The 13996-nt window shown below is 43.0% G+C and overlaps 2 protein-coding genes across 3 annotated transcripts in view; one reads left to right on the top strand and one right to left on the bottom strand.

Moving 5' to 3' along the window:
• The window catches only part of LRRC63 (leucine rich repeat containing 63), a 109989-nt gene extending 106312 nt beyond the window's left edge, over positions 1–3677 (bottom strand). The window contains exon 1 of the mRNA XM_056109005.1: positions 3635–3677. Within this exon, the coding sequence (XP_055964980.1) occupies positions 3635–3677 (43 nt within the window). The remainder of the gene's footprint in view (positions 1–3634) is intronic.
• LCP1 (lymphocyte cytosolic protein 1) overlaps positions 1–13996 on the top strand; it is a 101865-nt gene that overhangs the window by 49537 nt on the left and 38332 nt on the right. For both annotated transcript variants that reach the window (XM_056109765.1, XM_056109766.1), the window contains one exon: positions 13582–13672. In XM_056109765.1, coding sequence (XP_055965740.1) covers positions 13609–13672 — 64 coding nt within the window. In that variant the 5' untranslated portion in view covers positions 13582–13608. The remainder of the gene's footprint in view (positions 1–13581; positions 13673–13996) is intronic.

The following is a 13996-nucleotide window of genomic DNA, read 5'->3' as shown; positions in this document are numbered from 1 at the left end:
ACCTCACTCTGCATGATACTCTCCAGTTCCATCCACATAAGAAGCAAATGGCATGATTGCTTTGTCTTTTCTTGTAGTTGAATAGTATTTCATTGTGCATAATGTTGAACAATCCAACTGGTTCTACCTCCTCTCAGCCTGTGCTGGCTTCTTGGGTGATCTCTTCCCACCTCCACGGCCCTGGGCCAAGTGTCAGATATAGAGAGACCCACTGCAGACCCCAGCAGACCAGGCTCAGTAGAATTCACACAAACAGCTGGAAGAAACCAAGCTCTGGGCTTTACTATCTCAGGATGAAATCCTCCCACAGTATGCTGAATGGGTCCATTTAAAGACTCCTGGGAGTTGGGATAGAGGAGGGACTATTATGACAAAGATAGCTGGAAATGATCACTCTGGAGAGGAACTGTGTCCTGAAAATAGATAACCTCTTAGTATCTGTGTTGCAGACCATAGCGCCAGAGGGGGGTGGGGGGAGGAGAGAGAGAGGAAGAGAGAGACAGAGAGAGAGAGAGAGAGAGAGAGAGAGAGAGAGAGAGAGAGAGAGAGAGAGAGAGAGAAGGAAAGTTCCTGTCAAAGAGCCAGAGAGGCGGACTGAGGAAGGGGGTTGGCGGGAAGGAAACTGGGGTCATTGGTGGTAGGAAATGAACACTGGTACACTGGTGGAAGGATAGGTGTTGGATCACTGTATGATTAAAACCTGATCATGAACAGTTTTGTAACTGTGTATCTCATGGGGATTCAATTAAAAAAAATAAATTTTTTTTTGAAAAATGAAAGGTGCCTGGGTCCTCACTTCTTAAACTGTGAGACCTGATCCCACTAGGGGATTGTATCATAAAACATTTGGCAAACACAAAACATTTCTCATAAGCAAGAACCAAATATGCATTCAAAATCAATCGCAATTTGAATCTAAGGGCTTGCTAGCAGTCCTTCCATGCTGTATATCTCAGGTGGAAGGGGATTTCAAGAGAAAAAGTTGAAGAAACCCTGACTTGGGAGACACTCGCAACACGTGACTCCCCCAAATCAGTTCTTCAAAGTCTTTTTCTCCAGCAAAGGGGTTTCTGCAAATGTAAAGCATTGCTTGTCTTGTTCTAAGCATTCGTAAGTCAGTAAGATGCGCAGTAATCCCAGCTGTGCTCAAGGAGTACTCCTGACTCTATGCTCAGGAATCACTGATCACACCTGGAGGTGCTTGGGGAACTATGCATGGTACCTGGAGTTGAATGTTTGCGCATGCAAGGCAAGTGCCTTAATTCCTGTACTATCTCTCTATCTCTGTACCCAAGTGTGTTAGGGGTAAACTCAGAGAAGGGGACTGAATTCTCAGGCTTTATACATCATTTGTTTCTGGGTTCATCTGTCCTTGTCCTCATCACTTTCAGAGTTCCCACTGTGCACCTGAGGTTGCAACGGGAGCTGATGCACCGCATGTGGGTTCTGAATCTTCCCGGAGAGATGATGGGTGTGGCCTCAGGAGATGTGCCCTGGAGCTGGGAACCAGTACTCAGTGTAGGAAGCACCAGCTGGCTCCCACAGCTGCCCACCCCCTTGCAGAAACCTGGACTCTGCAGCCAGGCTGAGAGTTGGGGCAGTCTGAAAGGGGCATTTTAGTATTCATCAAAGAACCTGCCATTTTATCTTTTGAACGCTGTCATATCTCAGGCTGAGCCACTTGAATCTGTTTGCTTTCTGGTCGCTAAGGAACCTCACAGGGCCTGAGTGCTCAGCCCAGAGTCAATACACAGATGAATCAATCTACAGACGAAACAGGGGGATCCCCCAGTGCTTGCGTGCATGTTCGTAACCTAGAAAGCATCCAAAGCATTTGCACATGTTTGTAACCCAAGACCTAGACAGGACCTCTTCAACGCCTAGACTGAGTTCATTTTTTTTAACTTTTTAAAAATTTTTTAAAAAATTTTTATTAGTGAATTACCGTGAGGTATAGTTACAGGCTTACAAACTTTCATGCTTGCATTTCAGTCATATAATGATCTAGTACCCATCCCTCCACCAGTACCCATTTCCCACCACCAATGATCCCAGCATCCCTCCCACCACCCCCACCCTGCCCCCTCCACCCCATCCTGCCTCTGTGGCAGGGCATTCCCATTTGCTCTCTCTCTCCTTTTGGGTATTGTGGTTTGCAATAGAGGTATTAAGTGGCTATCATGTTTGGTCTGTAATCTACTTTCAGCCCGCATCTCTCATCCCAAGTGGGTCCTCCTAGCACCCTTTACTTGGTGGTCTCTTCTCTATCTGAGCTGCCTTTTCCTCCAGCATGTGAGCCCGGCTTCTACATTGTGGAGTGATCCTTCTGGTACTTATCTCTACTATTCTTGGGTGTTAGTCTCCCATTCTGTTACTTTATATTTCACAACTGAATGCATTCTTTCTATGTTTGTCCCTCTCTTTCTGACTCTTTTCACTTAACATGAACTCCCATTTGACCCAGCAATACCACTTCTGGGAATAAATCCCAGAGATGCAAAAAAGTATAGTAGAATATACATCTGCACTTGTATATTCACTGCGGCACTGTTTACAATAGCCAAAATCTGGGGAAAAAAAGTTCCCGAGAACAGATGACTGGTTAAAGAAACTTTGGTACATCTACGCAATGGAATACTATGCAGCTGTTAGAAAAGATGAAGTCATGAAATATTCATATAGGCGGATCAACATAGAGAGTATCATGTTAAGACAGAGTCCTTCTTTAAGTGCAGGAAACAGGCAGAAAATTATAGTCATAAGTTAATTGAAATCATGGGGAAGTATTTGCTGAATACCTTAAGTATTTAAGTATCTTACTTAAAGAGCAGCATTTTCTCTCGGTTTTGTGATCTTTTTATATAATAAAGAGAAGTTGCAGGCCTGGACTCCAGTCCCAGAGATATATATGTTCAGTGAGCTCTGGGATGTTGGATGTGTCCTTGAACTGGGATGTCATTTCACTCTGTTATAGAAGAAGGGTCAGACAAGCACATGCTGTGACCTTTATTAGTTTTTTGGTGTTGAGGCCATACCCTGTGGTGCTCATAGGCTATTCCCATTTGGTGCTTGGGGGTCACCATCAGTGGTGCTCAGAGGATCATGCAGTTCCAGGGATTTAATCTGAGCCTCCCACATGCTATGTTTATGATTAGCCTATTGAAGTATATTCCTGGCCTTGGTGAATTCAGAAAATTATTTAAGAGAACAAAAATAGATTAAAAAGTCAGGAAGCCCCTACTTATGGCAGCAGTGTATCTCTTAACCATTTCCATAGCTGTAATTTTTATTATATTTATTCCTTGAAGGGATGTTCAGAAGACAGCACAATGCAGAAGACCCCCCCCAAAAAAACAACTTCTAAATCAGTCCCAAAACCAGACTGAAAGAATTCCTTTTTAAAAGGAAAGGACTGGTAGCCATCATCAAGACATGTGACAGGATTTCTGTGAGAGGAGCAGTTTCTCTAAGTCCCTCTGAGACTAGCCCCAGTGAGAGGGAACTTTAATCCTATCAGAAAAGATTTGGGTTACAGAGTAGGGATATGAGACACCAGAGAGGTTGCAGGGTTTCCTTATTTGGATATTTCTAAAGAAAATAGTAGGTGATGGCTCTCTTTTCTGGGACACTTTACCTACAGGCTGAAAGCTCATAGTGAACTGGATCTGGATCGGCATGGCTTAAGCTGCAGGTGCACCCCCAAGTGAGTGGAGCGCACGTGCCAAGGTGGCCACTTCCCCGCGAGCAGGAGTTGAGCCGTGGGCACTAGGCTAGGTCAGCAAGGGGTATACCTGTGGACTGCCTCACTGCCCAGGTAAAAGCAGGGAGGGCCCAGGCAGGGCTGTGAGATGCCTACATGCCTCCAGAGTCAAGTCAGCAGGACCTCGCCCTCAGGGCTGAGGCGACAGTGGGCTCTGCCCTTATTTCTAGGAGTATCTGAAATATACCTGCTCTGAAGTACACACACACGTGTCAGCTGGTAGGTAGAGTTTGGGGACTTTGCATGTGAACGTTCTTTTGCTTTCAATTTATAGATGAGAAACGCTTGGTCAGTGGGGCCAGCAGGCCTGAGGTTATACAGCCTGGTAAGAGCTGAGGTCACCCCACTGCCAAGCTGGCACCTTTGTCCCCTCCCTGCTGCTGTGTCCAGTTACATTCTCCTCAGTCAAGCAAGAGTCTGAACCGTCTGAATAATTTCCTGGCAGGGCTTGATTTAGGTGCCTGCTCTTTTAATGTTCTGATAAGCTTTGATGCTCATTTCTTGCTCTTTGTATGGAATTTTTTGTGATCTGCATTCCTGCTTTTAGCTGTTTCTTTTTAATTACATACTTATTTATTTTACATGCATGTGTGGTGCGCTGGAGCGATAGCACAGTGGGTAGGGCATTTGCCTTGCACGTGGCCAACCCAGATTCAATTCTTCCATCCCTCTTGGAGAGCCCGGCAAGCTACTGAGAGTATCCCGCCCACACTTCAAAGCCTGGCAAGCTCCCCATGATGTATTCGATATGCCAAACACAGTAACAACAAGTCTCACAATTTGTTGTGGGACGTTACTGGTGCTCGCTCCAGCAAATCGATGAACAACGGAGGACAGTGTTACAGCACTACGGTGCTACATATGTGGTGATGGAGAGCAAACCTAGAACCTCATATTTGCAAGGAAAGAGTTCTTTCTGCATTCCAGGCCCCATTTTTATTTTTTGGTCTTCAGAACCTTTTCCCCCATGTATTGACCATTTTGGAGAAGGGCACTTTAACTGCTGTGTCGTGTTTGAAACGTGATATCTCAAGGTGGGCTTCAAGAAATCTCCATCTTTGTGGCACCTCCCCACACTGCCATGTGTGTGTGAATATGAGCAACCAGAGCAGTGCTTTGCACGGGCTGTAAAGGAAATGGGAAGGAGTGAATGTTGTTCACACTGAATAGTAGTAATTAACCAATTGGCCCATAAGATTACTCAGCTCTGTGAAAAGTTATATTGAGGATCCCTTGAGCTTTGGGCAGAGTAAATTCTGGAGCTTAAGATCTCTGTGGTTGAGAGGGCAGTTAAGATAGAGAAGGGACCACTATGACAGTAATAGTTGGAAATGATCACTTTGGACAAGAACTGAGTGCTGAAAGCTGAAAGTAGGCAAAGGGATATACATGATAACATTTTGCTATCTGTATTCTTGTATTGAAAACCCCAAAACCTAGAAGGAAAGAGAGAGAGAGAGAGAGAGAGAGAGAGAGAGAGAGAGAAGAAAAGTGTCTGCAGAAGAGACAGATTCGGATGGGGTTGGAAGGGTAGAAACTGGGGACATTGGTGGTGGGAAATGTGTACACTGATGAAGGGACAAATGTTGACACATTGTATGACTGAAACCCAATCATGCACAACTTTGAAACTGTATCTCAGTGTTTAAATAAAATAAAATAATAAATAAAATAGAAGTTGCCACATTAAAAAAAAATCTCTGTGGTTGAATATGCAGTGGAGAGTAATTTTTGAAAGATTACCCCTTATCCCTAGAGGTGCTAAGGCAATGGAAGAACTTTCCAGAACTTTCCCCCAGCTTGGGTTGCCTGCTGTGCCTATAAGAGGTTTGTTCAGTGCCACACCCTGAATGGCACTGTGTGAGTGGATGGACAGCAGAGACATCATGGGACTCTGCTGGGTGGGGAGGCAGACATGCGGACTTCTCAGTTGGTGACAGGCTGGGCTCTGTGGGCTGTGCTCCCCGCAGCTTCTGAAACCAATCCCAGGGCGGGGGAGCAGTCTACACAGTGCCAGGAGCGAGGTGTAGGCCCTGGTTTGTGGTCACCCACCCCAAGCGAGATCCAGGAGGCAGTGAGAGAAGAGCTCAGAGTCTGGCTGTGAATCGCCTCCCCTGTCTTCCCCTGCACTTTTCCCCCAAAGACTGCAGAGCGCAACTTGGGGCAGAAGCGGCCCTGGGGAGAAGACTTACTCTATATATAGAGAAAAATGATTCAAAGCACTACCAGGAGGTGAAAGGTGGGGTTTCCCCAGCCCTGCAGCCCCGATGGTTCAATGTCAGAGCCAGTGGTGCTGGGGGCCCCAGGGCCACAGTCCTTGGAGCTAGGGAGGAGACAGGTGATGCTAGGAATGAACCCAGGACCTCACACCTGCAAGGCCTGCACTCTATCTTTTGAGCCGTGTCCCCAAGGAGATTGTTATTGGATAAAATACACCTGAGCAGGCAAGAATAGACCTTGGTTCTAAGCAATCAAGAAGTAGACTATGGTTCAGGTCATGTATAAGTATTTGGTATCTTGAAAACAAAGTCATTTTGAGGAGGTGGGAAAAGGGAGACTCCAAAGTGGTGCTCAGGGGGCCCAGGGATCACTCTCAATGACACTGAGCTAACCAATCTAGGGGCTCATTCATCCTGCCATGTTGGGAACCATCCTGCAGAGCACAGATGCCTCTAGGGCTAGGCCTGCTAGTGCTTGGAGGTCTCCAGGGCTACATTTGCTGATGCTCAGGAGGCCATGGGGTACCAGAAATCAAACCTGGGTCAGGCACATGGTTCACTGGACTAACCCATGTGCTGTCTCCCCAGACCCAGCAAAGTCATTTCGAAAGAACATTTGCTGAATCATCTTTCATGCAAAACTTTGGGACAGCTGAGAGAATTACTGCTAGTTAGAGCCCCTAGAATGATCTTCTTTGTAAAATGGAGACAGGGTTAGTTGAATGCAAAATTCCTTCTAACTACTCTAACATTATCAGAAGGCTTGGAGTTACTTGGGGCAGAGAAGGGAATAAATCTTAGAGGTACTCATAGTGTTTTTGTCCCAAAGTTCTGTGGGCTTTATATTTTATTCCTTTTGTCCCCAGAGTCTCTTACTAAAGGTTGCAGTGGCATTCTCATTGGCATTCTACATTACTTGTTTGGGTCTACACACTGCACACAGAGCCTTTTGAAAGCTACTCAATTTCTTCCTGGAATGATGGAGGTAAAGCTAGGAATTTGGTCCTGAGTTTCCAGTTGTTCTTTACCCAGTGTTAACGGGGAAAGTAGGACAGATTCAAGAGTCCCTTGGCAACATGATGCCAGCTTACAGATGCCACCCTCATCCTGGTGGTTATATAACTAGGTATCATTATATTGAATGAATATACCACAATATGCCACAATAATCACACCATAGCCACTTTCAAACACAGTTCCAGGTTGTGAGCCTTCCTACTTCTTTCTGCAATTCGTGATCAGTTATAAAAATTCCATAGAAAGTTCATCTTATTTTATATTTACTTTAGGACTATCCTTTTCTTCTGTAGTACTGTGTGCTATAGTAAACTCTTTTGAGTAGTTTCTATATTCATTTTTCGGGAAACAGGAATCAGGTGATTTCCTTAAAAGAAGTCATTTACAGAAGTTCTTTTTCATATCTATCTGGGAAATAAAATCCCCTTCAAGTAGACTCAAAAACTCTTTGAACTCAAAGGAATGAACATGTTTTGTGGCTTTTGCAGTTTGGAGTGGAAGATTATTTGATTTTCTTGTGGCTTCAAAAACAATCTTATAAAAATGAACAACTGGTTCTTACTTTAGCCAAATGTCTTGGGATTGAATAACTATTGATTTAATAAATTTAAGTGCTCACAGAGTAACTGAAGGCCAGATGTGACTTAAATGATTGGTTTAAGATTTGTCATCTTAGATTTATGATTTGGGCAGTGATTCAGAAACAAGGTTCCAGAATCCACCAATTTGTGAGCAACTTTAAAACGGTTCCTGGCAGGGCATCGTTGGATGATGCAGAGAGGCCCTGTTTAAAGCAGAGAGAGTTGAGAATAGCTACAGGAGCCCTTCATTCATACCCGGGAAGGGGCATTCCTTCCACAACCACATCTTCTTTCTGCTGGGAACTCCCAAGAGTCCACACCCACTATGGTGCCCGTAATTTGCCAACTGAAACCCTTGCCAATTATCCTTATGAATCTTAAGAGCATTATGATAACCCATACTTCCAAATGTGCCTGAATTAAATTGGCTATGTTTTTCCAAGCAAACATAATAGACTATAAAAAAATGCCTAATATTTCATTCTAATGCTAACAGTGACCTTCTGATCTGCATATTTTTGCATTAACCATCTTCTCTTTCTGCTTCTCTACTTTGTGAAAATGCTGCCGTTTGTACTTCAGGTCAATTAGTTGAAAGGTCTTTTCTCAGCTATGGGTCTTAATGGCCCTCTTAATGGTAACTCCATTCATTTCCTGCTCTATTCACCAGCAACTACATTTCCAAACTCTAGCCTGGCATTGCACTGAGAGCTTATAAGGAGAAGAAGCAGTTCATTTCCTTAGAACTTCAGTTTCCTTATCTTTAAAATGTGGGACTTATAAGAAATTATTTATTAGATTCCTCTCTCATAGTTGGGTTATGTTTCGAGGACTTACTGCTTATTCTGGAGTCTCTCTCTAGATATTTGTTTGGGGGCCTAAAACTGAAAAGTACAGTATTACACTAACCTAAGTTGTTGACAATTCCTTCTCCAAGTTACATTTTTGTTTATTTTGTTGCCACATCCGGTGGTGTTTGGGGAAGGGGGGATCACTCCTGTCTGTGCTCAGGGGACTATGTACTGTTGGAGATCACACCTGAGCCTGCTCTGTGCGAAGTATGTGCTCTGCCTGTCAAGCTCCCCTTCAGTCCTCCCAACTTACCTTTAAGTGAGTTCGCTGTATTTCTGATTCCGTTGACTATTAAATCATGGAAGAATTTTGAATGTGTAAAATTGGAAGGCTCACTATTTGGCTTCTCTGTGTAGAGAGATTGATGAATCTCTTAGAGAGTTGTGTTGATCAAAATTCTCAAGATTTCTTTTCATCTTTACCTGCCTCCCACACATGTTAAAATACCTGCTTTTTTTACTGAATTAAAGATTGATGTTTTTAAGTTGTTTTTTATTTGAATGGGCTGTGCAGTTTTGTCTTAAGATCACACCCAGTGTTACTCCTGGCTCTTCACTCAGGGATCTCTCCTGGTGGGGCTCATTTGGGGTGTCGTGATCAAATTCAAGTTAGCTATTTGCAAGACAAATGCCCAACCCCTGTATTATGTCTCCACTACCTGGGTCATTCAATTTTTATGCTATCATGTTTTCTTCTCTTTTCCAGTATAACATCATCTTTAGAATCTCTTTTTTTTTAACCTTGTACTAGAACCTTTCCTTCCTTATGTCTGCTCTTGGTCCTGACAATGTAGTTTGTTCCCTGCCTGTACTTATATTCTTCGCTACACTCCGACAGTACTGTATAATCAAAACACCTTTATGTCTGAGGATAGGGCCGAGTTTAGACTCAGAGACCCTGTCATTGTCTTCCCCTTTATTTCATCTTTTAGAGTAACTAGATCCATGTAGACATTTAGTAGGTACACAGAACTGCATGGTGTAGGGGTTAAGGCACTTGCCTATAATTCAGTCATTGCTGGTTCAGTCCCTGGCAACATATGATCCCCCAGCACCATAAGCAGTGAGCCCCAAGCACCGAGCTGGGAATGGAGCCCAATGCCCGCTCCCCAGGTGTGGACCCACCCCCAACATAAATAAATGGATACAATAGGCATTCGCAAAATGGATGTTAACTGAATAAGTTTATTTCATAATCCTATGAATATCCATGAACCAAGAAGAGTAACAAGCCTAAAGACAAGAAATACCAGCCTGGACTGGAGAGATGGCTCGAAGGGCTAAAGCACATGTCAGGCAGACAAAGTGTGTTGGAAGCCCAGGTGGGTCCACTGCACTGCATGGTCCCTCGGGGTGTGACTCCAAGCACTGAGCCAGGAACAGCCTCCGGACACTGCCAGGTGTGACCCAATAACCAAAAAGAAAAATTTCTCCCTGTCCTAGGGCTCTTTGAAACAGATTTTATCAATAATGGTTAGTATACCGTGGGGCAGAGTCTTCTTTGAATTTATTTATGGAGTACTGGGAGAAAGGATTAAAAGATAGCCAAGAAAATAAATCACTAGATTTTAGTAAGGTGCACAAAGTAATACTCTAGTTCTTACAATAGAAGCATTGATTTCTTAACATTGGAAAACAAAAGCTTCCTAAACTAGCACCCGGATAAATACTCTATATCACAGCTTTTCCAAAATCTTCCTTGGGTTGTCTATATACAGAGACTACATACACATGATGAATCATTGCTGAGAAGGCGAATAGGGCATAAATGAATAACTGAAAAAGGGTCTCACTGAAGGTGAAGGTACTGAACTTGAATAGATGGTCAGACACTTGAGAATTGGCATCCACGCTGCTCCTCTGCCTAGCTGTTTGAGTTGCAGTGTGATGTCTCAAATTCCATGAGGTGCTTTTTTCCTGAGCTATTGAGGATCTCAGAAGAAACAACTTGTGTATACAAACTAGATTTACAGCCTACTTCAGAAAAAGGCATTGGCTTAACCATGTATTTGATCATAAATCTCTCTCCTGCCATCATCTTAACTTTAGCACTGCTTAGTTCTCAACTGGTTACATTGGCTACAAAAATTTTGTTGCTTTAGTCCTGAGATTTGGATATGTATCTGCAACCTGGATCAGACTGTTTTGGAATAATACGTGGTGTAGGGTGGGAGGGGTGGGTGAAGAGAAAGAAAGAGAAAAAATAAAAGGATGTAGGGAGACAGAGAAAGATTAAAAAAATAGAGGAGGAAAGTGAAATAACGGCATAACTAGTATTTGTGCCTCAGGATTAGTCTGATATGTAATAGATTGTGTTCATTATACAATTAAGATTGAAACAATTCCTACCTTCCTTCGGTGATCCCAGTGGACCAGTAAGTCAAATAATAATAAAACAACATTTTATTGGTAATTAAATATATTTTAAATTAATGGAATAATAATGGATATAATGCTATGATTATTTTGATCAAGTTCTCTAGACAGCCCCCACCACTATGTATAATGTTACCAGGAGTTGCAGTAGTGGAGACTAGGACATCTGAAGTTTTGGCTGAAAACTCTCTGAGCTATTATTTTGTATATTACCCTTGATGGGTTGGAAGGGTACCAGGGATGGAATTCAGGACCTCACCCATGATGGCAAGATTCTACCATTGAATAACATTAGTCCTGTTTGTTCACTTTTACTTACCTCTGAGGTGTCTGTGAACAAAGAGTTTCTTGGAAAAACAGAAGTTTGAAATCACTAATACATGACAGGACAATGAGCTGGGGACAATGGGTATGGATTGGCCTGATCAAGTGTAAAAAACTTTTGGCCTATACAGGTTTAGTGTGAGAAGTGTTCCTTTTCTGTGACTATCGGTTGCCAGTGAGAATAATTACACAACTATTAAATACTGTGAAAATGTAGACAAGGAAATCCAGATAAAACAACATCCTGCCTTGCATGAGGCTGACCCGGGTTCAATCCCTGGCATCCCCTATGGCCCCCTGAGCACTGCCAGGAGTAATTTCTGAGTGCAGGGTCAGAAGTAACCCCCTGAGCATCGCCACGTATGATCCTCCAAAGCAAAACAAAACAAAACAAAAAAAAAAACCCATCCTGTAACAGATTTAAAATATTTCTAAATGAATAATGTTGCTAAAATACCCAAAATATAATTTATACAAGCTACCCCAATCTCCGTACTCTCACCCTACATGTCTCCTTCCCATCAGGCAATTGAATAAACTTTAAGGGGAGCTCCTATTTAAATCTCCTGGTATGGAATAGCTGAAAGTGTGGAAAATGATGCATTTTCTGTTTTCCTTCTCTTTCCACCCTCTATAGGGCAGCAGTGAGCATGGGGGAATTAAATTACTCCAGCACTGGCATTTAGTTTCAGATCAACGCTGCCTTTCTGAGAACACCTAAAATTACATCCCTTAGATTCCCATAAATGGATTATTAGAGGGTTGGCTTCCCTTTCACCTTCCCTACATTTTTAGGGAACTTTGCTAACTCCCCCCCCCCCATTTTTCTCAGATGCTTCATAAGCAAGAAGGCACCTAATGTACTTTTTCAAATTTATTTATTTTTTAAATTTTTTAATGAATGACCATGAGGTACAGTTACAGACTTACATTGGTGGTGGAGAACGGGCACTGGTGGAGGGATGGGTACTCGAGCATAGTATGACTAAGACATTAGCATGAATGCTTGTAAAGCTAACTCCCTTGAAGTCGAAAAATATACCTGTTTGCTTCAATAAACATTCAGTTTACGTGTAAGCATCAAATCATCTCATTAAAAATTTTTATGTAATTTAAATAAAACATTTCTTATAATTTAAACATTATATATTGTATAACTAACTACTCCCAAATGCATTTAGTTTAAACAATCGTTGTCTGGATTCTGTTGGTCAGCTGCATTCAGTAGGGTCATTTCTTCTGCTCCACATGTCATTAGCTGGGACTAGGAACCTTTGAGGCTCCAAAGGGCTGGAACATTCCAAAGATCTATGTGAGATGGCTAGCACTTATGCTGACTCTTCTACTGGGGTCTCAGCAGACATGATCTGTGGGAGATCGTCCCCGTAACAAAAACCCACCCCCAAGGTAGGGGTGGTCCCCTGGACAGAAATAGCATAGATCTGAGAATAGAAATAAATGGGTAGCAAACATGCATCATACATCCAGGAAAGAATAGAATGAAAACATTTTAGGGTCTTCTAAATGTAGAGGGAAATATGGGCAATCGTAGAATGGAAATGATCACAGCCTTATGCTCTAAGGGTGCCTGCAGTTCAGCAATGTGAAATACCCAGCCTCTACTCTTCGTGTTCCCTCTGAATGTTGATGTGCTTATGGACTGTTCTCAGTGTCTCTGCAAACTTGAACAGAGGCTCAGGGGTGGGAGTCAGAGTGAGGGGAGTGATGTTGTATTGAATAAATGGCCTTTGCTGCCTGCAGTGAGACCATTGCTGGCTACCCGGGAGGACCTAAAGCTTGGATAGTTCTTCTAAGTTTGTCTCATTCTCTGTGCTTGACCCCCACTGGACAGAAGTCAAAGGTGCCAACCGGATTGGCTTTGGGCAATGATTATCCAGCATTTCTTTGTGTGGTTTATCCACCGTCTCAAAGGAGATTCCAAGGGGCAAAATACCAAAAAGAGCTTTCCATAAGAGATGAAGCACAAGTTTCCGGTCACAAACATGGACTTGTCTAGCCATCACCATGGACAGAGCAGTCGCAGGCCCTGCCCACAGTCAAGGCAAGGAAAACACACTCCTCCCTGCCCAGTGAGAAAGGCTGTAGTCACAGAATGGGTAGGCGGTGATGAAAGATGTTTGGAGATCACCATGTGCAGAGTTAAGGAAATAGCTTTTTGCTCTTGTTGTTGTTGTTGTTATTCCTGACTCTGCAGTCAGGAATCACAATTGGCAGGCTCAGGGGACTATATAGTATGCCAGGAATTGAACATGGGCCATCCGTGTGCAAGGTAAATGCCCGACCCACTGTACCATTTCTCTGGTCCCAGTAAAAGGCCATTTCTTACATTTTGGAAAGATAGTTATAAATCAGGGGTACAAAGGACTGTTTCTTCACATGGGCCTTTAAGAATGTGGATATACAAGTCATTTCTCATGTTCTCCTCTCTGCAGATCTACTGTTTAACGCAATAAACAAAAATGGCTAGAGGATCTGTGTCTGATGAAGAAATGATGGAGCTCAGAGAAGCTTTTGCCAAAGTTGGTGAGTAACATTCCCCACTTTATTAAGTAACTTCAGGACATTTGCAGTAAACATGGGAATAGGAGCAGGAAAACTAGCAGAAGTGGCAATTATGGGGTGAGGAGGTTGATTACAGAAACTGGAGCAATTTAATTTTTTAAAAGCTATGCTTCAATAAAATGGCTTCTTAATCAAAATGTGAGCTATTAACCCCTTCTCACCTGTGGCTATGCCTAGAAATAGTGTCCAACCCTCAACTTTTCTATTTTGTCTGTTTTCATTGTTACTACTCCATACTTTTCTTGCCCCTTATTTCTAAGCCTGTGACTTCTTTATGCGTCTATT

Source organism: Sorex fumeus, unplaced genomic scaffold (assembly GCF_029834395.1).
Source record: "Sorex fumeus unplaced genomic scaffold, SorFum_2.1 ptg000008l, whole genome shotgun sequence".
In the NCBI taxonomy this organism is placed as follows: domain Eukaryota; kingdom Metazoa; phylum Chordata; class Mammalia; order Eulipotyphla; family Soricidae; genus Sorex; species Sorex fumeus.
Note: the sequence above shows the minus strand (reverse complement) of the source record. Positions and strands in the feature narration are given on the sequence as shown.